The following is a 22,112-nucleotide window of genomic DNA, read 5'->3' on the forward strand; positions in this document are numbered from 1 at the left end:
TGCGCATATTAGGAAATTGCTAAAATTTCAATAATAAGGATTTTTAATTTACTGTCATTGTCTGTAAGTTGAATGTGTTTTTCTTGACTTGTTATATGTTCTTATACCTATGTATTGCACTGTTAATATTTGAAAATTAATAAAGAATTTAAAAAATGCAATGTCACCTCAGTAACAACTATAGAAAAATAGACAGATATAGTGCAAAATATAGACAGAAGATATAAATTCTCAAAACAGACACATTTTCAATCACTAAATTGAAAATAAAATCATTTTTCCTACCTTTGTTGTCTGGGATTTCATGAGTCTCTGGTTGCACTTCCTTCTGACTGTGCATCCAATATTTCTTTCTTTCTGCCTCCTGCACATTTCCTGTTCTCTGGACCTCATTCCCTTTCCCAACCAACATCTCTCTCTGTCCCTCCATGAGCCTAACTTTTCTTTCTCTCTCCTCTACCCCTACTGGCAACAAGTCTCCCTCTCTCTCTTGCTGTCCTTCTCTTATTCCCTCCCTTGCTGTAAAGGGAGTGGGGAAAGAGAGAGAGAGATCCAGGGTGTATCTCTCCCATTCCCTCTACTGCCAGATCCAATATTTCTTCCTCCTTTCCACCAGTCTAACATTTCTTTCTCTCTGCTTCCTGCACACTTTCTCTCCCCAACCAACATTTCTCTCTTTTCCTCCATTAGTCCAACTTTTCACTCTCTACACTCTCCTCCTTCCCCTAAGTGTGACATTTGTCCTTCCCTCCTTTCTGCCCTCCCCATCCATCTCTCCCTCTCTCTCTCTCTCTCTCTCCATGAGTCCAACAATTTCTGCCTCCTGCATGCTTTTTCTCTTTCTCCTTGCCCCTTCCCTCAAGTGTGACATCCTTCCTTCCTACCTCCTAGTCCATCTCCCCGTAACCTACTCACAACATGCTCTCTCCCCATGCATCTTTGCTAGGCTGGCCCGCCTCCGATGTTGTCGGAGGCCTCTTTTGTGGGAGGCAGGCCCGGCCCAGCCTCTTTTGTCAGAGGCCGGCCGGCCTAGCAAAGGCCCCGAGGCTACCTGATGGAACCGCGGCTAAACTAACACCAGCAGTAGCTGTGTGGGTAAGTTAAAAGCACACAGTGAGCTGCCACTGCTGGTCTGGGGGAGGGGGGAGGTAGACTGGGGAGAGAAGGTGAGGAAGGCAGGAGATACTCAACGGCAGAAGGAAGTTGGTAGACAATGGTGCACATATCCCCTGGGTACGTGTACCACATGTTGAGAACCTCTGGTTTACAGCATGTGTGCAATCTAAAATCTGGTCCTTTCATAAAGGCAAAAAAAGTTTTTAGGACCACATTATTCCCAAAGAGCACCAACTCCCAAATAATAAGATCCTTCATATCTCTCTTATTGATGTGTGGTCCTTTGTTTTAGAATTGTTGAGGGGTTGTTGTGTTTTGTCCATATGACAAGGTGCAGTATTCTGTTAGCATATACTTTCTATAAGGTATATTGCTGGTGTTTAGTTTCCAGGTAGGAAGCTGTAACGGTCTGATTTTCCAGTAGAGATTAAATTGGTATTCTAGAGTGCTGCCTTTTCATAGATGGGGTTATTACTATCTGAATCCTGGACATTCATGCTGCTTTATTAAGCCAGGTTTTCTATATAGGTATGGCATGTGGGTTTGGGGGGGGGGAGGTTGTTTGTTTTTTGCAGGGTTTGGTTACTGCAGCTGTTTCTCTTATCAAGTTTGTGAAATAATCATAGAACATATGTACTCATGGCAGGATTTTCTTCTGAGATGACAATCCTAGTGTACACAGTTGGTTTTACAGGAGCAGGGACGAGAAGGGTACAACAATGGGTGTGGCAAAGGACTAGGGGCAGGGCAATGTAGCAGGACAAGGGAGGGTATGGGTCAGAGCATATGACAGGTTTTTCTTTGCCAAAAAGTTGGCAACCCTAAACCAGCGGGGAAGGAAAGAAACAGTGGTGTTCTGGAAGAAGAAAGAGAGATCGATGGGAGGGTGGAGTGGAGAGAACAGAGAGGAGGAGAGATACTAGAGCCACAGAGGAAGTGGGGTGGAGAGAGAAAGGAAGAGAGATGCTGGGAAGGGGGAGGGGGTAAGCAGAGGGGAAAGAGAGATGCTAGATAGGATAGGGGAAGACTGGGAGAGACTCTAGACCTAAAGATGGAGGAAGGGACAAAGAGATGCTGGACTGTGACTTGCCCCCTTCCATTCCTAGCATGCCCCCTTGTTGCCGCCCCAAATATTTCTGTCTAGAGATACCACTGGGAACACTCAAGAAGCCGCATCTTGGCACCTAAAGTATGGCACACAGGTACAGAATTGCTCCCTTAATGATCAGTAAAGATATTGCCCTAGTGGCAGTGCTGGACACAGTGTAATGAAGGCATCGGCTCTTGGTAATTGCATGAATGAGAGGGGTCAGCAACATCACTAAGCCTGCTGTCCCAGGTATGGTTAGAAGAAAATGACTTGATTAAAATATATCTCAGCAACGGCTCCATGTCTCAACAACAGGCAGAGTTTGTGAGATAAGTATTGCCGTTCAATTAATATACTCTATTTTTTATGAATTTTATGAACTTTATGAACTTTCATGAGTCTTTTGAAAAAAATTACGTTCTGCTTGCACTAGTTGCCGATTTCCCGTAAGAATAAGCTTTTTTGGCACTTTGAACAGTTTGGCACTTTATCGAGTAAAAATTTATTCAAGAACAAGAATTTTTAATACTTCAGTATAATAAAGAATAAATTTTTAAATGTATAAAAGAGGTAGGTGGTTGGAAACCTATGAGGTGAATAGGAGCATGTAAATCATTACACAAAAGAACCCTGAAATTGGGTAAAATGCTCCATAGTTTGAGGTATACAATCACAGCATGAAATAGAGCTTTTCAGCTTCAATACGATAGCCATATAGTGGTTTTTCTTAGGAGTGTGGGGGTTTTTGTTATTTAGAAGAAAAGGAGGCCATTCATAGGAGAGGACAGGGACCAAGCCTACCCTTGAGGCACTGCACCACACACTGCTCCATGTCAGACCACAAGCCTTAGTGATTTTGAAGACTATGTGATACTTTATTTGTCCTTTATTGATTTTATTAGATATGGGTGTGTGAAAGTGTGTCTGTGCAAACTGGATTTTAATTCTGGGTGCAAGTGACTGTATGCAGTGGTGTAGTTAGGGTAGGAGGCGGCCCCGGCAGTGACGTCCCCCTGCCCTCTTCTCCGCCTCCTCTGCTGCTTCCCTTTCCCTCCCATTCCTCTCTGGCTCTTCGCCAGCACGAGCAGTATCTCTAACCTGTTGCCTTGGCTCTCCTTCTGACATCATTTCTTGATCCCACAACCAGAAGAGCTGAGGCTGGCGCAAGCAGCAGGTTGGAAATGCTGCTTGAGCCGGCGAAGGACCAAAGAAGTACCGGGGAGTGTTTGAGAGGAGGAGAGATGCTGTCTCCCCCACCCCACTTACTATGCCACTGACATTATGCAGATTATCTACCTGTTTGTGTATATATGAGAGTAAGCAAGAGGAATGAATGGATTGGAGTAGAGATAGGGAGAGAAGATGTGGCTAGTTTGTGAAGAAGCTTATGTACAAGGTAGTCATCATGACTATCACATTGAAAAAGGTAAGTGCCTGATGTCACTGTGGCTTGAATGAGAAAAGCCAAGGGGAAATGGAATAGAGATGAAACATTTATCCACTTTTCTTGTTGCTTCTGGTCTTCACTTTGATTCTAATATCATAGAAAAGGAAAACGTGTGTTCGCATTTGCCAAAGTTATCTATGGGAGAAAAAGAAAATTAACAACTGACCACGTAATATTCAGCAGCACTTATACAGATAATGCTGCTGAAAGACTCTGCAGACCACCCCAGCACTATCTAGATGGCGCTGCGGAGGACTAGAGGTGAAGCCAGGAGTTACCTGAAGACCAGTACCCAGTGCGTATTCCATGTATATGAGGGAGTGCTGAAAAGGTCTCAGCCCAACCAAACAACTTTAATTCTGAGCATTATTTTGTTACGTGCCAATTTGCAGAAATGAAATTCTATGTTTTGACATTGTTTCAAATAATTGATGAACAATATCGATGTCATTCTCTTCATAGTTGGGTTGAGAACTTTTCAGCACCCCCTCATATACTGCCAGATTCATGGCAGTATACATAATTCTGTGGTCTATAGTTGAAGCCTTTCATTTCATATTTTAAATTTAAAATTTTAAATTATATGATGTAAAGTCAAAGGGCTCATCTATTTTTGCCATATCATAATTGTTTTATTTTGTGTATATACAATAATTTTATGTTGATTTTTTTTATCTGCTAAGAGAAAGTTTGCTTTGGGTCTGTGGAATACAGATGTCCACTACATAAATAAATGACTTTCAAGCCGTCACAGTCATTGGGTACTTGCAGTCCAGCCCTTTTTTCATAATCCATATGCTTTGTTAAATGTTTTTCATTCTCTCTTTTCACAGCAAAGTTGCCTCAGGATGATAAAATTCAAATTCTACAACAATACAGAGAAAAAGAGCTGGAAGAGCGACAAAAAATCTTCCGGTATGAGATTTTGAACTTTTTTCCAATTTTCCTTGATACAAAATTTAGGCATAAGACTCAATTTTCAAATGGGAGCGCTAGACAACTAAATCTGTCCCTTTGAAAGCTGATCCTAAATTCCTAAATTTAGGAACTAGGTTTCACAAAGTGCCTACATTTAGCTGACCAAAAGAAGGTGACCTTGGGAGGCAGGTTTTAGGGGAAGCAAGGCAGACACTTAACACTGATTTTCAGTGTTAGCCATCTACATAAGGTTACCAGACATCCAGGAAAGCCCCAGATATGTTCTCTTTTTAGAGGACTCTCTGGGTGCCTGAAGGGATTTCTAAAACTCAGCAGTTTGTCTGGGTTTTGGAAGGCCCCGAGCTTGGGGCTGCTTCTGGAGGACCTCTGCACATGCGCAGACATAGATGTGATGATGTCACATACATACACATGATGTTATCACACCAACTTCCATGTATGCACGGAGGTCTTCCAGACACCAAGTTTCCAACTTTATTTTAAATTTGAGATACCGCTTAATAAGTATCTAAGCGGTGTACAAAAGTATAAAATTTTAAAATTCCAGGATATCACATATTGAAACATAAACAAAGACAGAACATTCAAACACATGTGAAAGGATGAATATAGTCCATGATAGGATAGATGTATTTTTAACTTTGTAAAACTGCCTTGAATACTGAAAAGGCGTTATATAAAATTTTAATAAACTTGAACTACAATAGGAGGAGGTGTGCTCATTCGATTTTCAAAGGGTTGTGGTCGTGAGTTAACTAAAATAAAGGTAGACAAAGCGATGAGGCTGGATGGTGTACATCCGAGGGTGCTGAAGGAACTTAGGGAAGTTCTGGTAACTCTGCTGACTGACCATTTCAATGAGTCTCTAGAGTCGGGAGTAGTACCGGAGGACTGGAGAAGAGTGGATGTGGTCCCTCTCCACAAAAGTGGAAGTAAGGAAGAAGTAGGGAATTGCAGGCTGGTAAGTCTGATTTCTGTGGTAAGCAAATTAATGGAAACACTTTTAAAACAGAATGGTCAAGTTTCTGGAAATCTGTGGATTACAGGACCGGAGGCAACATGGATTCACTAGAGGTAGGTCTTGTTAGACAAATCTGATCAATTTTTTTTGACTGGGTGACCAGAGAATTGGATAGAGGATGTGTACTAGATGTGGTGTATTTAGATTTTAGCAAAGCCTTTGACATTGTTCCACATAGATGTCTAATAAATAAACTGAGTGCCCTCGGAAGGGTCTCAAAGTGACGGACTGGGTCAGGAACTGGTTGACTGGAAGGTGACGGAGGGTAGTGATCGCTCTAAGGAAAGGGATGTTACCAGTGGTGTGCCTCAAGGTTCTGTTCTTGGGCCTGTTCTTTTTAACATTTTTATAAATGATATTGCTGAAGGGTTGTCTGGTAAGATTTGTCTCTTTGCAGATGATACTAAAATCTGTAATAGAGTAGACACGTCAGATGGTGTGAATAACATAAAGAAAGGTTTGGCAAAGCTCGAAGAATGATCTGAAATTTGGCAGCTAAAATTTAATGCTAAGAAATGCAAGGTCATTCATTTGGGCTGCAAGAAACAGAGGGTATAAGGTTGTTGCAGTCACTGAGAAATACTTTTTGCATCTGGTGTCATAGAATAGATGACGTAAGGATGGAATGGTTAAGAGATGTTGGTTACTAGATCTAAGAAGGGGGTGGGTTAGCTAATTGAGTTTGATATACTTGGAAAAGATGTGGTAATAAAATTGTTTGAAACGATTTGAAAAACTCCACAGTATACCCATCATTACCCAGAATAAACCCCATCCTTAAAGACTTCAATGCTTTTTGTAATTCAAGAACTGATATAGGAGCATCATGAGAATCTTTTATATGATCTGGAATTTTAGGACCTAGAATAGTGTGCAAAACTTTTCCTGTGCTGAGTGTCTCTCCATAACCTGTATCAGAAGAGTACAATTTTTTTTTTAATAATGTATTAAGAATTGTTGCGTGTATATATTGCCCCACTCATCTTTGATAGCCGTAATCTTTTCTCTTCATTTTTTAGCCCTAAGATAATTTTCAAGAACTCTTCCCGCTTTGTTAGATTTCCCATAATAAACCGCTTGCTGAAAAAACAGTTCTTTTTTGGCAATTTTACTGCTGATAACATTATATTTGTATTTAGCAGACATCAGCTCATTTAAGGTTACTGAGTTCCAATGTGAAGTCAGTTTTATTTCAAGCATAGAAATAACATCTTCTAATGTAGCAAGTTCAAGCCTCATTAATGAGCAGAATAGGCAATGATCTGACCTCATAAAGTTGCTTTAAAAACATTCCAAAGGACTTCATAAGATATCTGGTCAGATGAATTAATTTGGAAGAACTCAGGAATTTTTAATTGCATCTCTTCAAGACATTTTGAATCTGTAAACAGCTTATTATTAAATCTCCAAACCGGGATTTGTGAATGTTCTTTATCAAATTTTAATTTAATCCAAATACCTGCATGGTCAGTAATTATAATAGGGTCAATGCTAGCCTCTAAGACCTGATGAATTAGATGATTAGCAATTAAGAAATAGTCTATTTGTGAGAACGATTTAAGCACCTGGGATCAGAATGTAAATTCTCCCTCACTAAGATGAAATATCCGCCAAATTTCCCTTAGTCCACAAATCTTCATAAAGTGATCTAATTCTATAGATTTCAAATATTTACCTGTTTTTTTTAAATCTATATAAGGGTCAATGACACCATTGAAATCACCAGCAATAATTAAATTGGCCAAATTTTATGAAAGAATTATTTGTTCCATCTTATTAAAAAATTCAGCCTGATTAGAGTTTGGCGCATAAAGATTAAGAAGTGTCAGGGTATCATCTCCAGTAATCATTTTTATATAGAGCCATCTACCCATTGGATCCACATGAAAGTTGTCAAAAACAGCCGATATACTTTTATTGATCAGAATTGCCACACCAGCTTTTTTCTCTACCGCTGCAGCAAAAAAGCAATGCTTAATCCAGCCACCTTCTAGTTTAGCAGATTCTATTGCAGATAAATGTGTTTCATGTAAGAAATATATATCTGCCTGTTGTTTTTTCAGAAAAGTGAGTATCTTTTTCTTTTTAATAGGATGATTGAGATCATTGGTATGTAATGAAAACAGTTTCATAGCCATGTTAATTTTACTTTAAAATGAATTAAAAGTAAAAATGTAATCCGCCTTGAACTGCAAGGTATAGGCGGAATAGAAGTCCCTAATGTAATGTAATGTAATGCAACCTGATACCTGTCACATTTAAAATTAGATCCTTTATGCGTATCCAGTATCTCCCCCCACCCCCCAGGAACCCCTCCTCTAACTCTCCTCAAACCCATCCCTTAACAAAGCACATGGTGAACTTGGTTACCTTCGGGAGACCTATAATCCACCAATCCCCCCCCCCTTCACAAGTGCTCTATTCTAGTGTTATATAAAATTAATGTTATCTTTCAAAACTTGTACCATGTTAGCTATAATGTTGACAGTAGAATAACATAACTGTACCAAAGATATTGAATTGCTTAAGTTTTAACTACGGTATAGCAATATTTCCCCATAAAATAATATATATCAGGAATATAACTTGCATTTAATAAATAAATATAGTAATAGGATGTTTCTATCAAATCCATAAAAACCCATAACTCAAGAATAAACCTAAGGTTCCCTTATGATCAATTGAAGTAATTGATTAAATACAGCACTTGAGTTAATAAATATATAAAATTAATAATTAATTAAATACATTGTTCCGATTTACGCAAAAGATGCAACAAATAGCCTATGGCAAGGATCCTACAATGGTTCATTGGATATAATTAATTTAGTAGGTAAGTTATTCAATATTTAATTAATTAATCATTTACCAGAATATTTATAAATGTTTAACCAAATTTTATTTATTATAATATAATCAATCTAGTACATAAAAATAATTATTAAGAACATTAGGAAGTTCAGAATCTTATTAAATTGATCAGGAATGATGATAACTCTAATGTGATAATTTATTCCTCCATATATTTTTTAAGTACCTTTTTTATTTTATTTTTATTTATTATTTATAATCTTAATGTATAATTTTCTGTAAACCGCTTAGAACCTAACGGATGTAGCGGTATATAAGAAATAAATTACATTACAATTACATTACATATATTATGTTAATCATTAGACAAGTTGATGAGACTGTATGGAAATTCATATATAAGCCAGCTATAATAATTAAATCTGTTATAAACTTTAACATAAATTAATTAAAAAATATAAACATATAAGAATACCCTGCATACCATTCTTTAAAATGCTATAACTCATATTAGACTGCAAACAGTACAGTGAGAAACCAATCAAATACTATAAGTAATCTTGGTTCGTTGCTATTTTAGTACACCTTCAGAATTTTCTGATAAAATTCAACACTAGACCTCTCTTGCAACTTTCCTTTTGTGAAATTAAACGGATCTCTTCTTTTAGCGATAAATCCCACACTAACTATTAATAAAATAAATATCATCATAACGGGCTGATGCAGAAACAGTTCTTAGGTTTTGTTGTAATTTCTGTCCTTAAAGGTTTGTCAGGGTTGCCTTATCTTCCAATGCCAATTCTGAATCTGCAGGCTGAACTTGTTATTATGATAGATCCAATGAGTCAGTTTGGGCGTGCCCATTATGTCTGATGTACTCTTCCTCTTTCACTTCCATAGGCAGGACCATCACCATAACAACCCTCACAGAAGGCGAAGTTAGAGGCAGAACTTTAAACCAGCAGAGAACTCTTCAACTCATGGAATGAGAACTTTTACCCAGCTTGTGAATCAAACTTTAACTGACAACGACAAAACATTCATGGCAACCACTCAGTCATATTTCCTTATATTTATGTTATGTTAATCACCAGATAGCACCGTCATCTTGTTATTTTTGAGTAAGATATCCACACAATAACAGAATAAACTCCAATCACTCTCAAATCATTTGGTCATCCAGAAGAGCAATGAAATCTTGCAGGGCTTTTGGATCCTCATAATTGGTTATTTTGTTGTTATATATTACCCGCATAATTGCTGGGTACATCAAGCCATATTTAGCCCCCATCTGCCTGAGCTGCGGGCAGAGTGATAAAAATTGTTTTCTCTGGGAGGCAATATGTTTTACAAAGTTTGGCAGTAAAGAAATTTTGCTTTCTTGCAATTTTAGTATTTTCATTTGTCTCGCCTTAGAGAGGATCTCCATAGTTTTCGGATAGTGCAGAAGTTTAAAGATAAGTGTTCAAGGACCTGTTTGCTTATTAGATGAATGATTTGGGATATGATGATCTTTTTCCACTTCCAATGGGAAAGTAAACTTAAGTGAAAGGCTTTTTGGTATAAATTCTTCTATAAAGTGAATGAGATTTGAGCCCTCCATACCTTCTGGCAGACCTATCAGACAGATGTTATTCCTCCTGCTGTGATTATTTGCATTCTCTAAATCCTTTATTAAGCGAGATAAACTTTCCGGTCTGTGTAGCATTTATTCAAATCCTCATCAACTCCAGAGACTCGCTGTTCCAGCTGGTCAGTTCGTGTACAGCACACTGACAGTTTCTGTGAAAGGTTTAAAATCTCCGCCTGAATAGATGTAAGTTTTTCAGAATTACCCTGTATTAGATCCTGTATTTTCTTTAACTCTGCCATAATCAGGTCATTTATTTCCTCAGATTCTTGTGGCAATGGTATTTTAGATGGAGTTGTGCGATCCGGTTTAGATCGTTTCGCTCCTACCGAGGTAAAGGCAGTTTCCAATTATGATTGTTTCCTAGAAGCCATCATATATCAGTGTGGGCCCTGCGGACTTCCATTAGTGCATCTTCAATTTACCAGGACCTCCTCTTCATACCTGCTCCATGGAACTTCCTACGCCCGATGACCAGCTCCTGATGGTTGATATTGGCTCTGTGGCCTGTTTGCTTACCTTTGGCTGCTTGCTCACCAGACTGGTACATGTGTACTTGGATCCGTCCCAGCTCCTTTCTGCTACTGCTGGCTGACGGCGAACACCTGGGAGCCCCTGTGTTCGATACTAGGGGTCGCCAAAAGCGGTTAGCACTCTCCACCCCTTACAGATTGGAAAATGGGGTGACAACTGACATGATGAACGGATCATTGCTGCTTATGGACCTGCTACGTGGGCTGAAGATGGCTCCTGGGGTTATTGGACCCCAATCTACCTGCTCAACTGCACATATCAGCAGTAGTCGATACAATTTTAGAGATGAAAAAATAAAATTAAAGGTGGTTTATAGTATTATGAAAGTGCAGGGAAAGAAGAACAATGGATCACATGTCCATTCCTTGGGCAGCCAAGCTCTGCCCTCCTACACATAAAAAACTCAATGATAAAATTCTCACCCCACTCCCCTGCATGTATGCTAAAGCGAGATCAGTGGTAAATAAACTATTCCTCTTAAATAAGTTAATTGCAACCAATGGCCTATTGCTGTCATTCATCACAGAAAATAGCCCAGAACTCCCCCACCTCTGCCGGCAAGAATACAACATACTTCAGTTTCCTAGGAAACACAAGAGAGGAGGAGGCCTAGCAATAATCTACAAAAACACATACACCATTACAGAGACTGATTCTGTCAACCATCCAGATCTGGAATACATAGCATTTAAACTAGAGGACAAGCCCAACTTCACTTTGAATAACATAGGAATCCTTCTGGTCTACAGACTCCCAAATTCCCAAACACAATCACCAAATTGATAGAAATAATATCAAGCCTAACCTGCCATCACACCAAACTGCTCATTCTCAAAGATATCAACCTACCTCTTGAATCAGTCACCAAACTCAAAACACTGTTCAAAGACTGCCAAATCATGATTATGCCCTCAGGCCCCACACATTAAAAAGGTTACATCCTTGACTTACTCGCATCCACCCCCTCTTATCTTGCCTCTGACATCAAATGGTCTCCAGTCCCCTGGTCAGACCACTATCTTCTCAACTTCAACGTGAACCTCACAACGGGAAACCTGAACAACAAAACTACCAGAGAAGAAAATTTAGTACGTGGAAAAACAAACCCAGATCTCTTCTGGAACAGAGTAACCAAATCTCTGACTTCCCCCTCAAATTGCAAAACTGCAATTCTAGCAAGTTGGAATAGATCCATTACTAATACCATAGACACTCTTACACCCCCCCCCCCCCCATGCCCTTGCAAAATAAAACAAAATCAAGCCTCTCCCTGGTTTATTGAGCCCCTAAGAACTGAAAAGCAAATGTGGAGATGATTAAAAAGAACAAGGCGAAAGAGAAAATCTCCGGACCACAGAACACTTTGGAGAGCAGCAATAAGCAAATATAAGCACAACATCTCAGAGACCAAGAAAATCATTACGCCAATAAAATTGGAACCAAAACTCTAGAGAACAAAAAATTATTTCACCTGGTACGATGGTTAACACCACCCCTGAAACAGGACACCACAGGACACCTCAACAAAACCACTGCCCAAGATCTTGCAGATTTCTTTCTCAATAAAATCAAAATGGTTCAATCAGAAGTGGCCAAAATGACCACCACCCAAGCGCTATCTCCCCATACACTTGAGAATCCCTTAGAACCTAGTAATGCAGATCAAACATGGACCTCCTTTACAATCCTATCAACCCCAAGACCAAAAAACTAATATCAAAATTATCCACCCACTACAGCTATCTGGACAACTGCCCCTCCTACCTTCCCTCCTCTGAACCTAAAAAAATCATCGCCTGGGTTAACAATCTCCTAAATAGCATGCTAAATCAAGGCCATCTACCAGAATAAATAGGAAAAATAGCACTCACTCCAATACCAAAATCATCAAATGCAGATCTTTCCACTCCTGCAAACTACAAGCCCATCGCTGGTATACCCATACTTACCAAACGCCTAGAAACCCATGTAAGCAGGCAACTTACAGCATACATTGAATAGCACTCTTGCCTTCATCCTTCCCAATTCGGATTCTGGCAGCAGCACAGCACAACTACTCACCCTAATCCTGATTGCCAAAATTAGACAGTTACTAAGCACAGACCAACAAGCAATACTTCTTCAATTCGACATCTCCGCCGCCTTCGACTCCATTGACCACCACCTTCTCTTAACAAAACTCTCTGAGATTGGAGAGGCAGATACCGTTCTAAACTGGTTTACCGACTTTCTTCAGAACAGAGAATACATTGTCAAAAAGGATGGGGTCCTCTTCAACAGATGAAAGGCTCCCCGCTCTCCCCTATCCTATTTAACCTGTTCATGAGCTCACTTGGATACATCAAATTTGAGGATGAGAGCATTATGTCGTATGTGGATGACACTCTTCTCCTCATCCTAATAACCAACAACCAAACTCACACTACCCCAAAATATCAGATAACATAGAAAGAATTCAAACCTGGGCAACAACCCACAAACTAAAGGTAAATGCCTCTAAAACAAAGGTTCTTTACTTTCATACCGCCCAACAGACAGCACCAACTAGCATCACTCTCCAATCTGGCAACACTCTCACAGTAGACCAAACCTCCAAAATCCTGGGCTGTATCCTGGATTCTACACTAACAATGGAACCACAAATCTCCCACTTCTGGAAGAAAACCGTCTTCACCATGAGACAACTAAGACTCATCAGACCATACAATTCTTCGAGAAAGTGAACAAACATATGGATAATGGAGATCCAGTAGACATAGTTTACTTGGACTTCCAGAAAGCGTTTGACAAGGTCCCAAATGCAAGGCTTATGAAGAAACTACTAAGCCATGAAATAGGAGGAGAAGTGCACAGATGGATCGGTAAATGGCTAGAGAACAGAATGCAGAGGGTTAGCATAAAAGGGAAATTCTCGGACTGGGTGAAAGTGCCCCAGGGCTCGGTTCTTGGACCTATTTTGTTCAATATTTTTATAAACGATCTTGAGGAGGAAACAACAAGCAATATAATAAAGTTCACCGATGATACAAAACTATGTTGGGCGGTTGGCTCTCAAAAGGACTGCGAGGAGCTCCAGAAGGATCTAAGACAGCTGGAAACGTGGGCGACAAAGTGGCAGATGAATTTTAACATAAATAAATGCAAGGTGATGCATTTAGGAAAGAAGAACAGAGAACATGTGTATAGAATGTCGGGGGTGATATTAGAAAAATGCGAACAGGAAAGGGATCTGGGGGTACTGATTGACAGAACCCTAAAGCCATCGGCGCAATGTGCGGCGGCGGCAAAGAAAGCAAACAGGATGTTGGGCATGATTAAGAAAGGGATCACGAGTAGATCGGAAGAAGTCATAATGCCACTTTATAGAGCAATGGTCAGACCACACTTAGAATATTGTGTTCAACACTGGTCTCCTTACCTCAAGAAGGACATAACTCTGTTGGAGAGGGTGTAAAGGCGAGCCACGAAACTAGTCAAAGGAATGGAGAATTTTAGCTACGAAGAACGCCTCAGGAAATTGGGACTGTTTACACTCGAGAGGAGAAGACTGAGAGGCGATTTGATAGAGACTTTTAGAATATTAAAAGGATTTGATAAAATAGACCAAGAAGCAGCATTATTAACATTTTCAAATGTGACACAGATAAGAGGTCACAGCCTGAAACTGTGTGGCAGCAGGTTCAGGATAAATGTCAGGAAGTTTTGTTTCACACAACGAGTGGTGGACGCTTGGAATTCTCTTCCGGAGGATGTTGTGGCGGAGACTACTCTTCTGGGTTTCAAGCGCAAGTTGGATGTACACCTTCTTGCAAATCATATTGGGGGATACGGTAATTTCAGGTCTCCAAAATGGAGAACCTAATTGGGCCGCCGCGTGAGCGGATCGCCAGACTTGATGGACCTCGGTCTGATCTGGTGAAGGCATTTCTTATTTTCTTATGTTCATACTGTCATCAACACTATTTTGCCCTAATCATGCAGATGAAGATCCTGCCCCAGCTGGATTACTGTAATTCCGTCTACATAATAATAATAATAATAATAATAACTTTATTCTTCTATAACGCCACAATCTTGCGACTTCTAGGCGGTTTACAATCAAGAGTGCTGGACATTCAGCGAAATACAATAAGTAGATATTCAGAGGAAATACAGAGATCAGAGACCTCAGGAGGCAATAGTATAGAAATACAATTTGCTGAGCAAAAATGTAATATGTACATTTTAGTAGGTAATGTCCGACAGGACCTGTTGGGGATAAATAGCAACGTAAAGTTACAATAAGATGAAGATAACAGATTATATTTATAACAGTGCTGTAAGTTCAGGTGGAATAGGGAGGGGGGAGGGAGAGGGAGAGCGGGTCAATTGTTTAGGTATTTCTGGAACAGGTATGTTTTTAGGCGTTTCCTGAATTCCCCATATGTAGTGGGCGAAAGCAGTTGGTCTAGGTCTTTGCCCCATAGGACTGCTTGGTGAGAGAGAAGGTGTTCGTGGTGTTTTTTCATTTTGCAGCCTCTAACTGGAGGGGAAATGAATTTTGGGTGTGTGTTTCTCTTGAGTTTGTTATTAGAAAATACGAAAAGGTCCGTTATGTACTTGGGGGTCAGGCCGAATAGTACTTTGAAGCAGAGGCAGGCAAATTTAAACCTTACTCGGGCTTCCGTTGGTAGCCAGTGCAGCTGCCGATAGTAGGGTGTCACGTGGTCAAATTTCTTCAGCCCGAAGATAAGTCTGACCGCAGCATTTTGCATTATTTGGAGACGTCTCATATTCTTTTGTGAGATTGCTAGATAGGCGATGTTGCAGTAGTCAAGCTGACTCAGTATGAGGGATTGCACTAGGATTCTGAATGTTGACGTATCGAAGTATGATTTAATGGTTCTGAGTTTCCAGAGAGTAAGGAAACCTTTTCTGAATAGGGAATCCACTTGTTCCTTCATTGTTAGGCATTGGTCTAGAATAACACCTAGTATTTTCATGGTGGGCTGAATAGGGTAGTTGAGTTTATTGATGCATAGTGGGGTTTTATTATCAAGTGGGTGAGGGGAGGCAACGAAGAATTTTGTTTTTTCTGGGTTGAGCTTGAGCTTGATATCTGTCATCCATTGTTCCATCTCATTTATGGCATCGGATGCCTTGGGAATGGTTTCCGAGATGGAGTTGGCGAATGGGATGATGATCATAAAGTCATCTGCGTAGCTGAATAGTTTTATTCCTAGTTGGGTTAGTTTCACACATAATGAGGACATGTAGATATTGAAAAGCAGTGGGGAAAGCGGTGACCCTTGTGGCACTCCGGATGATTTGCTCCAGGTGTTGGAGTGTTCGTTGTTAAAGCATACCTGGTAAGAACGGGATGTGAGGAAGCCACGAAACCAGTTTAGTACCTCAGCTCTGATACCAATGGAGTCTAAGCATTGCATCATTTTCTCATGGTCTACCAAGTCGAATGCAGAGCTCATGTCGAATTGCATGATCAGGGCATTGAGGCCCTTACTAAATAATAGGCGCAGATAGTCTAGGATGGCAGCAATTACTGTCTCCGTACTGAATAGGGTTCTAAAGCCGGATTGAGTTTCATGCAGGAGAGAGAATTGATTAAGGTAGTCCATTAGTTGGGTGTGTACTAGTCCTTCCATGATTTTTACAATGAATGAGATAGATGCTATTGGTCTGTAGTTTGTTATTAGCGCTGATGATTCTTTTCTATTTTTTGGGATGGGGGTTATTATTATGTGGCCGTTGTTAGTGAGGAAAGTCCCATTTTTTAGGTTGTGAGTTAGGTAGTGTAATAGTGATATTTTGAATTCTGGTGGTGCCGCTTTCATAATCTCCGGAGGGCACGTATCTAGGATGCAGTGAGATTTAGAGTATTTGTTGTAGAATTTGTTGTAGGTATTCCATTCTGGATCTAGAAAGGAACTCCAGATCATGTCTGTAGGTATTTCATTGTCATGTGAGTTAGCTATTTCGTAGTTGCTGGGGATGATTGTTACATCGTTATTGCTTATACAGTTATTTTTTAGGTTTTTAATTTTGGAATCAAAATATAGAGCTAGGTCCTTTGCGGTGGGTAACTTCGTGTTGTGCTCAGGTGTGGTGTAGCGAGTAGTGTCAAATAGGTTTGTGACTATGTTGAATAACTCTTTCGTATTGATTCCTTGTGAACCTTTGCATGATAAGTTAATTTTGGTGGAGTAGAACGCTTTGCGTTTGTCTTTTATCAATTGTTTGTAGGTTTTAATGTAGGCTCTCCATTTGTTGCGGTCTGTCAGTTCTCCTGTTTTATTCCAAATCCTTTCTAGTCGCCTAGCTGTTTGTTTCGTTTTTAATAGTTCAGTGTCGAACCATTTGTTGTATTTGTTTGCGTTGCTTTTGCTTTTATGTATGGGGCAATTTTATCTAGGATGGAAGTACTGGTTGTATTCCAATGGTCCCAGAAGTCTATTCCTTCCTCTATTACTGTATGCGGTTTGTATTCTGACCAGTATTCTTGTGGATTAATATAACCTCTTGTTTGATAGCTTAAAATAATAGGTGAAGTGGTCGGACCAGATGTCGTGATGCCAGGTGCCTTCAGTCAGAGAGATGATTGGGTCAAGGTTTTCCTTTGTGGACATGGCAACTAGGTCTAAATGATGGCCTTTTTCGTGAGTTTGTGTGGGTATGGGGATGTTGTAGTTGAGTAGAGTTAGGAATTTTTTAAGCTCTATTGCGTCTGTGTTGTTCTCTTCGTCTAGGTGTAAATTTATGTCCCCTGTGATGATGTTGTAGTTGGGGCTGATAGAATTGTGCAGGACAAATTCACAGAAGTCTTCTGTGGCTTTGGGCCAGCTTTTAGGCAGGATATAGAATAGTATGCTGGATAAGGATTCTTCTAGCTGGGTATTATTGATTTTACAGGCTAGGATTTCTAGGATGTCGGTCATTTTAGAATCTAGAAGTTCGAACTCAAATCCTTCTTTAAGGATTATGGCTAATCCTCCTCCTTTTTTTCCTGTGCGGTTTAACGTAAGGATTTTGAAATTGTTTGGTAGAAGATCAGATATAATAGGATCATCTTCAGATAGTAAACAAGTTTCAGTTAGAAAGAGGCAGGCTATTTGTTTGCTGGTGATCCAGTCATTTATGAGGAATGCCTTGTTTCTAACAGATCTGGTATTAAGATATGCACATGGGATGGAGGTGGTTGCAGCATTTACTGTTGAGTTAGTGGTTTTGATGGTTTTTATTTCCCTTGTTCTTTTTTTAAGGGTATGGTGATGTCTTTTTTTATATGAGATTACATTAATATGATTTGTAGTGTCTTCTTGCAGGTTGGTGATGTAGAGGAAGGATAGAACAGGGTGGTGGATGGATTGTAATTGAGGGTAGAGAGAGTGAACGTCTTTGATGTTACCGCTTATTAGGTAGATCAGTAGGATTAGTAGGAGATTCATGATTGGGAGGTAGATTGAGTATTCCTGAAGTCCTGAGGCAGGGGAAGGTTTTGTTTCCCTAGAATTTTTTTTTAATTTTTTTTTGTGACCCGGGAGAGGAAGGTGCTCAAGGAGACCTGGCTGGCTGATCCAGGTGGGATTAGTTCTTAGGAGGTCCAGGTAGTAGCGACTAATAATTGGGCATGTTTCTAATAGATATTCCTGCGACTGATTAATGTGTCACTTGCAGTTGACTCTTGTGGTTGATTAGATGCTACTAATACATTCGACTAACATATGCAACTAACTTGTTGTACATGCATCTAACAATTATATATGTGCTTAACAGTTATTTTGTGCCTAATAGTTATACATGTGACTAATAGTTGTTCATGCAATTAACAGTTGTACATGTGATTAACAGTTGTACGTGGGAATCAACGCCACCCTTGTCCACAAAATGCAACTCATACAAAACACTGCTATGACTCATATTCAGACTGAAAAGATACAACTCGGCCTCCGCTTACCTCAAGCAACTTCACTGGCTAGCCATTCCATCCAGAATAAAATTCAAAACATCATGCATTATACAGCACATACTCTACAGAAACTCGGCATGCAGAAATCTTAACAGGATAAGAACATAAGAACATAAGAAATGCCATCACCGGATCAGACCGAGGTCCATCTTGTCCGGCGATCCGCGCATGCGGTGGCCCATTTAGGTACACCTTTTAGGAGACCCGGATTTCCCGTATCCCTCAATATGGTTTTCAAGAAGATGTGCATCCAACTTGTGCTTGAAACTCGGAACAGTAGTCTCCGCTACAATCTCCTCCGGGAGAGCATTCCAAGCGCCAACCACTCGCTGTGTGAAACAGAACTTCCTAACATTTGTCCTAAACCTGCTGCTACTCAGTTTCAGGCTATGACCCCGTGTTCGTGTCACCTCTGAAAATGTTAATAATGCTGTTTCCTGGTCTATTTTATCAAATCCTTTTAATATTTTAAAAGTCTCTATCAAATCCCCTCGCAATCTTCTTTTTTCGAGGGTGAACAGTCCCAGTCTTCTGAGTCTTTCTTTGTATCTCGAATTTTCCATACCTTTGACAAGTTTCATGGCTCGCCTCTGCACCCTCTCCAGCAGAATTATATCCTTCTTAAGGTATGGAGACCAGTGTTGGACACAGTATTCCAAGTGAGGTCTGACCATTGCTCTGTAAAGTGGCATTATGACCTCATCTGATCTACTCGTGATCCCCTTCTTAATCATGCCCAACATCCTGTTTGCTTTCTTAGCCGCCGTCGCACATTGAGCCGAAGGCTTTAGGGTTCTGTCTATCAGTACCCCCAAATCCCTTTCTTGTTCGCATTTGGCTAATGTCACCCCCAACATCTTATACTCATGTTCTTTGTTTTTCTTTCCTAGATGCATCACCTTGCATTTGTCTATGTTAAAATTCATCTGCCACTTTTTCGCCCAAGTTTCCAGCTGGTTTAGATCCTTCTGGAGATCCTCGCAGTCCCCTAGAGAGCCAACCACCCGACATAGTTTTGTATCATCTGCAAACTTTGTTATATTACATGTTGTTTCCTCTTCAAGGTCATTTATAAAAATATTATACAAAATAGGCCCAAGAACCGAACCCTGGGGCATGCTGCTAGTCACTCTCTCCCAGTCTGAGAAATGCCCATTTATGCTCACCCTTTGCCTTCTGTTCTCTAGCCATTTACCAATCCATCTGTGCACTTCTCCTCCTATTCCATGGCTCAGTAGTTTTCTCATAAGCCTTTCATGCGGAACCTTGTCGAACGCTTTCTGGAAATCCAAGTAAACTATGTCCACTGGATCCCCATTATCCAATTGTTTGTTCACCTTCTCGAAGAATTGAAGCAAATTTGTCAGACATGACTTCCCTTTCCTAAAGCCGTGTTGACTAGCCCTTATTAAGTTGTGATCTTCCAAGTGTTGTACAATGTTGTCTTTAATTAGTGCTTCAATTATCTTCCCAGGAACTGATGTGAGGCTCACAGGTCTGTAATTTCCTGGTTCACCTCTTGATCCTTTTTTGAATATTGGTATGACGTTTGCTATCCTCCAGTCCTCTGGTATTTGCCCGGTTCTAATTGACATGTTAGCCAAGGATTGCAATAGTTCGCCAATTTCTACCTTAAGTTCCTTTAATACTCTCGGGTGAATTCCATCCGGTCCAGGGGATTTGTCACTTTTTAGTTTATCAATCTGAAAGTATATCATGTCTAACTCCACATTTACTGTTGCGAGGCTTTTCTCTATGCCTCCAGTGAATATCTTCCCTGTGTCTGGCATTGCTGTAGTGTCCTCATTTGTGAAGACAGAGGCAAAGAATGCATTTAACTTATCGGCAACTTGTTTGTCTTCTTTGATTGACCCTTTCCTTCCTTGGTCATCGAGAGGGCCCACTGCCTCTCTTGCTGATTTCTTTCCTTTTATGTATCTAAAAAAGGGCTTGAAGTTTTTGGCTTCTTGCGCTATCTTTTCTTCATAGACTTTTTTGGCATCTCTTACCACTTTATGACACTTTTTCTGATCGATTTTGTGACAGTTCCAGGCCTCCACCGTTTTTTCCCATTTCCATTTTTTTAAACGAGTTCCTCTTTTCCCTTACTGCATCCTTAACCTCTTTGAATAGCCAAGCTGGTTCTCCTTTTTTCGCCTTCCTTTGGATATCTTTGGTATGTGGATATTCTGTGCTTCTGTGATGGTGTTTTTCAGTAGAGACCAGGATACAACTAAACCTCCCCACAATAAAAAATCTTAAGTACAAACGAATATGCTAGTCCATGCTCACTTTCTTGGGAGTGAAAACTTACAACGACCTCACAAAAACTGTCAGAACAGAATGTAACTACACCACATTTCAGAAGAAACTGAAAACTCTTCTTTTTTGATACTTGAATCTAAGTCCAACTCTTTGATCCTTTTGTGTTCTAATGTATTTTCTTTTTTTGCTGTAAGTCACCTTGAGCCTATATAGGTATTGTGCAATGCACAAATTCCAGATTAGGTTAGAAAAGGGGTGTATGGCCAGGTTGGAAGAGCAGGGAAGATCATAGGCGTTCCTAAAATTTATGCACATTCTTATGGAATACGTCTGTTCTGCACATAAGTTAGGCACAGATGTTTAGGCCTGGCTATCCTTGGCCTAGGTGGGTGCGCTTAAAAGTTATGACATGCACTGGCGCTTAGCATGATTCTATAAAGTGTGCATACCTTTTATAGAATCACACTAAGCACCATTCTAGTCGGTGCAGTTTTTTGGATGCTATATATAGAATATGGCCCTTATTGTATTGCACAACACCACCTCTTGCAGTGGTGTTGAGTGATCTGTGCTGTTATGGTAAGAGAACTCATTTTAGCAAAACGTTCCCTAAATTTATGGGATTAAACCAGTCTCTTGCTTTTATTTCTCTAGGTGGAATGAATGGCAACCTGGCTTACTGCTCAGCATTGATGCACGTACTCACAGCGAGCTCCCTCGTGACATTCAGTTTGACAGTCAAAAAGAAGTTGACTTTACTTTAAATTATATCAGAGCGTAAGTATTGTCATTTTAGCTCTTTAGCGGGGAGCAGTTGGCACCTAAGCAGTAAAGTGTCAGTATTTAGCCCTTGACCACATAAAATAACTGCTTAAATTGGATCACATAAATAGCAGTTCTATCTTTAAGCAGGTCAGTTTATGCAGTCAAGGGCTGAATATTGTACTTAACTATATAAGTTTTAGCTGCCAACCTATAACTGAATATTGAATGCCAGTGCCCAGACATGACCCAGCATTGAATATCCTTGATTATAGCTTGCAGGGGACATAAAAACATTGATCATTTCTGGCTGAATATAGACTGGACTTTTTTTTTTTTCTTGTTCAGATCAATGGACCTACAGTGGCATCTAGAGGAAAAGAAGTTGTACAGCTGTTGAGTTTTAAAGTTTTGCTGGGCCTCTGTTTTTAGCAGGAGAGTGAAGGGCACAAGCTGAAGAAGAGCTAGGGCTTTGAGAAAATAGATTCTCAGAAAGAGTCTTCACAGAAAGTGACTGTGAGAAAAACTTGCTGG

At 40.1% G+C, this 22,112-nt stretch overlaps 1 protein-coding gene across 3 annotated transcripts in view; it reads left to right on the top strand.

Moving 5' to 3' along the window:
* LOC117358965 (arachidonate 5-lipoxygenase-like) overlaps window positions 1–22,112 on the top strand; it is a 155,356-nt gene that overhangs the window by 26,509 nt on the left and 106,735 nt on the right. For all 3 annotated transcript variants that reach the window (XM_033940953.1, XM_033940954.1, XM_033940955.1), the window contains exons 3-4: window positions 4,487–4,568; window positions 21,471–21,593. In XM_033940953.1, coding sequence (XP_033796844.1) covers window positions 4,487–4,568; window positions 21,471–21,593 — 205 coding nt within the window. The remainder of the gene's footprint in view (window positions 1–4,486; window positions 4,569–21,470; window positions 21,594–22,112) is intronic.

Source organism: Geotrypetes seraphini, chromosome 4, assembly GCF_902459505.1.
Source record: "Geotrypetes seraphini chromosome 4, aGeoSer1.1, whole genome shotgun sequence".
Lineage (NCBI taxonomy): Eukaryota > Metazoa > Chordata > Amphibia > Gymnophiona > Dermophiidae > Geotrypetes > Geotrypetes seraphini.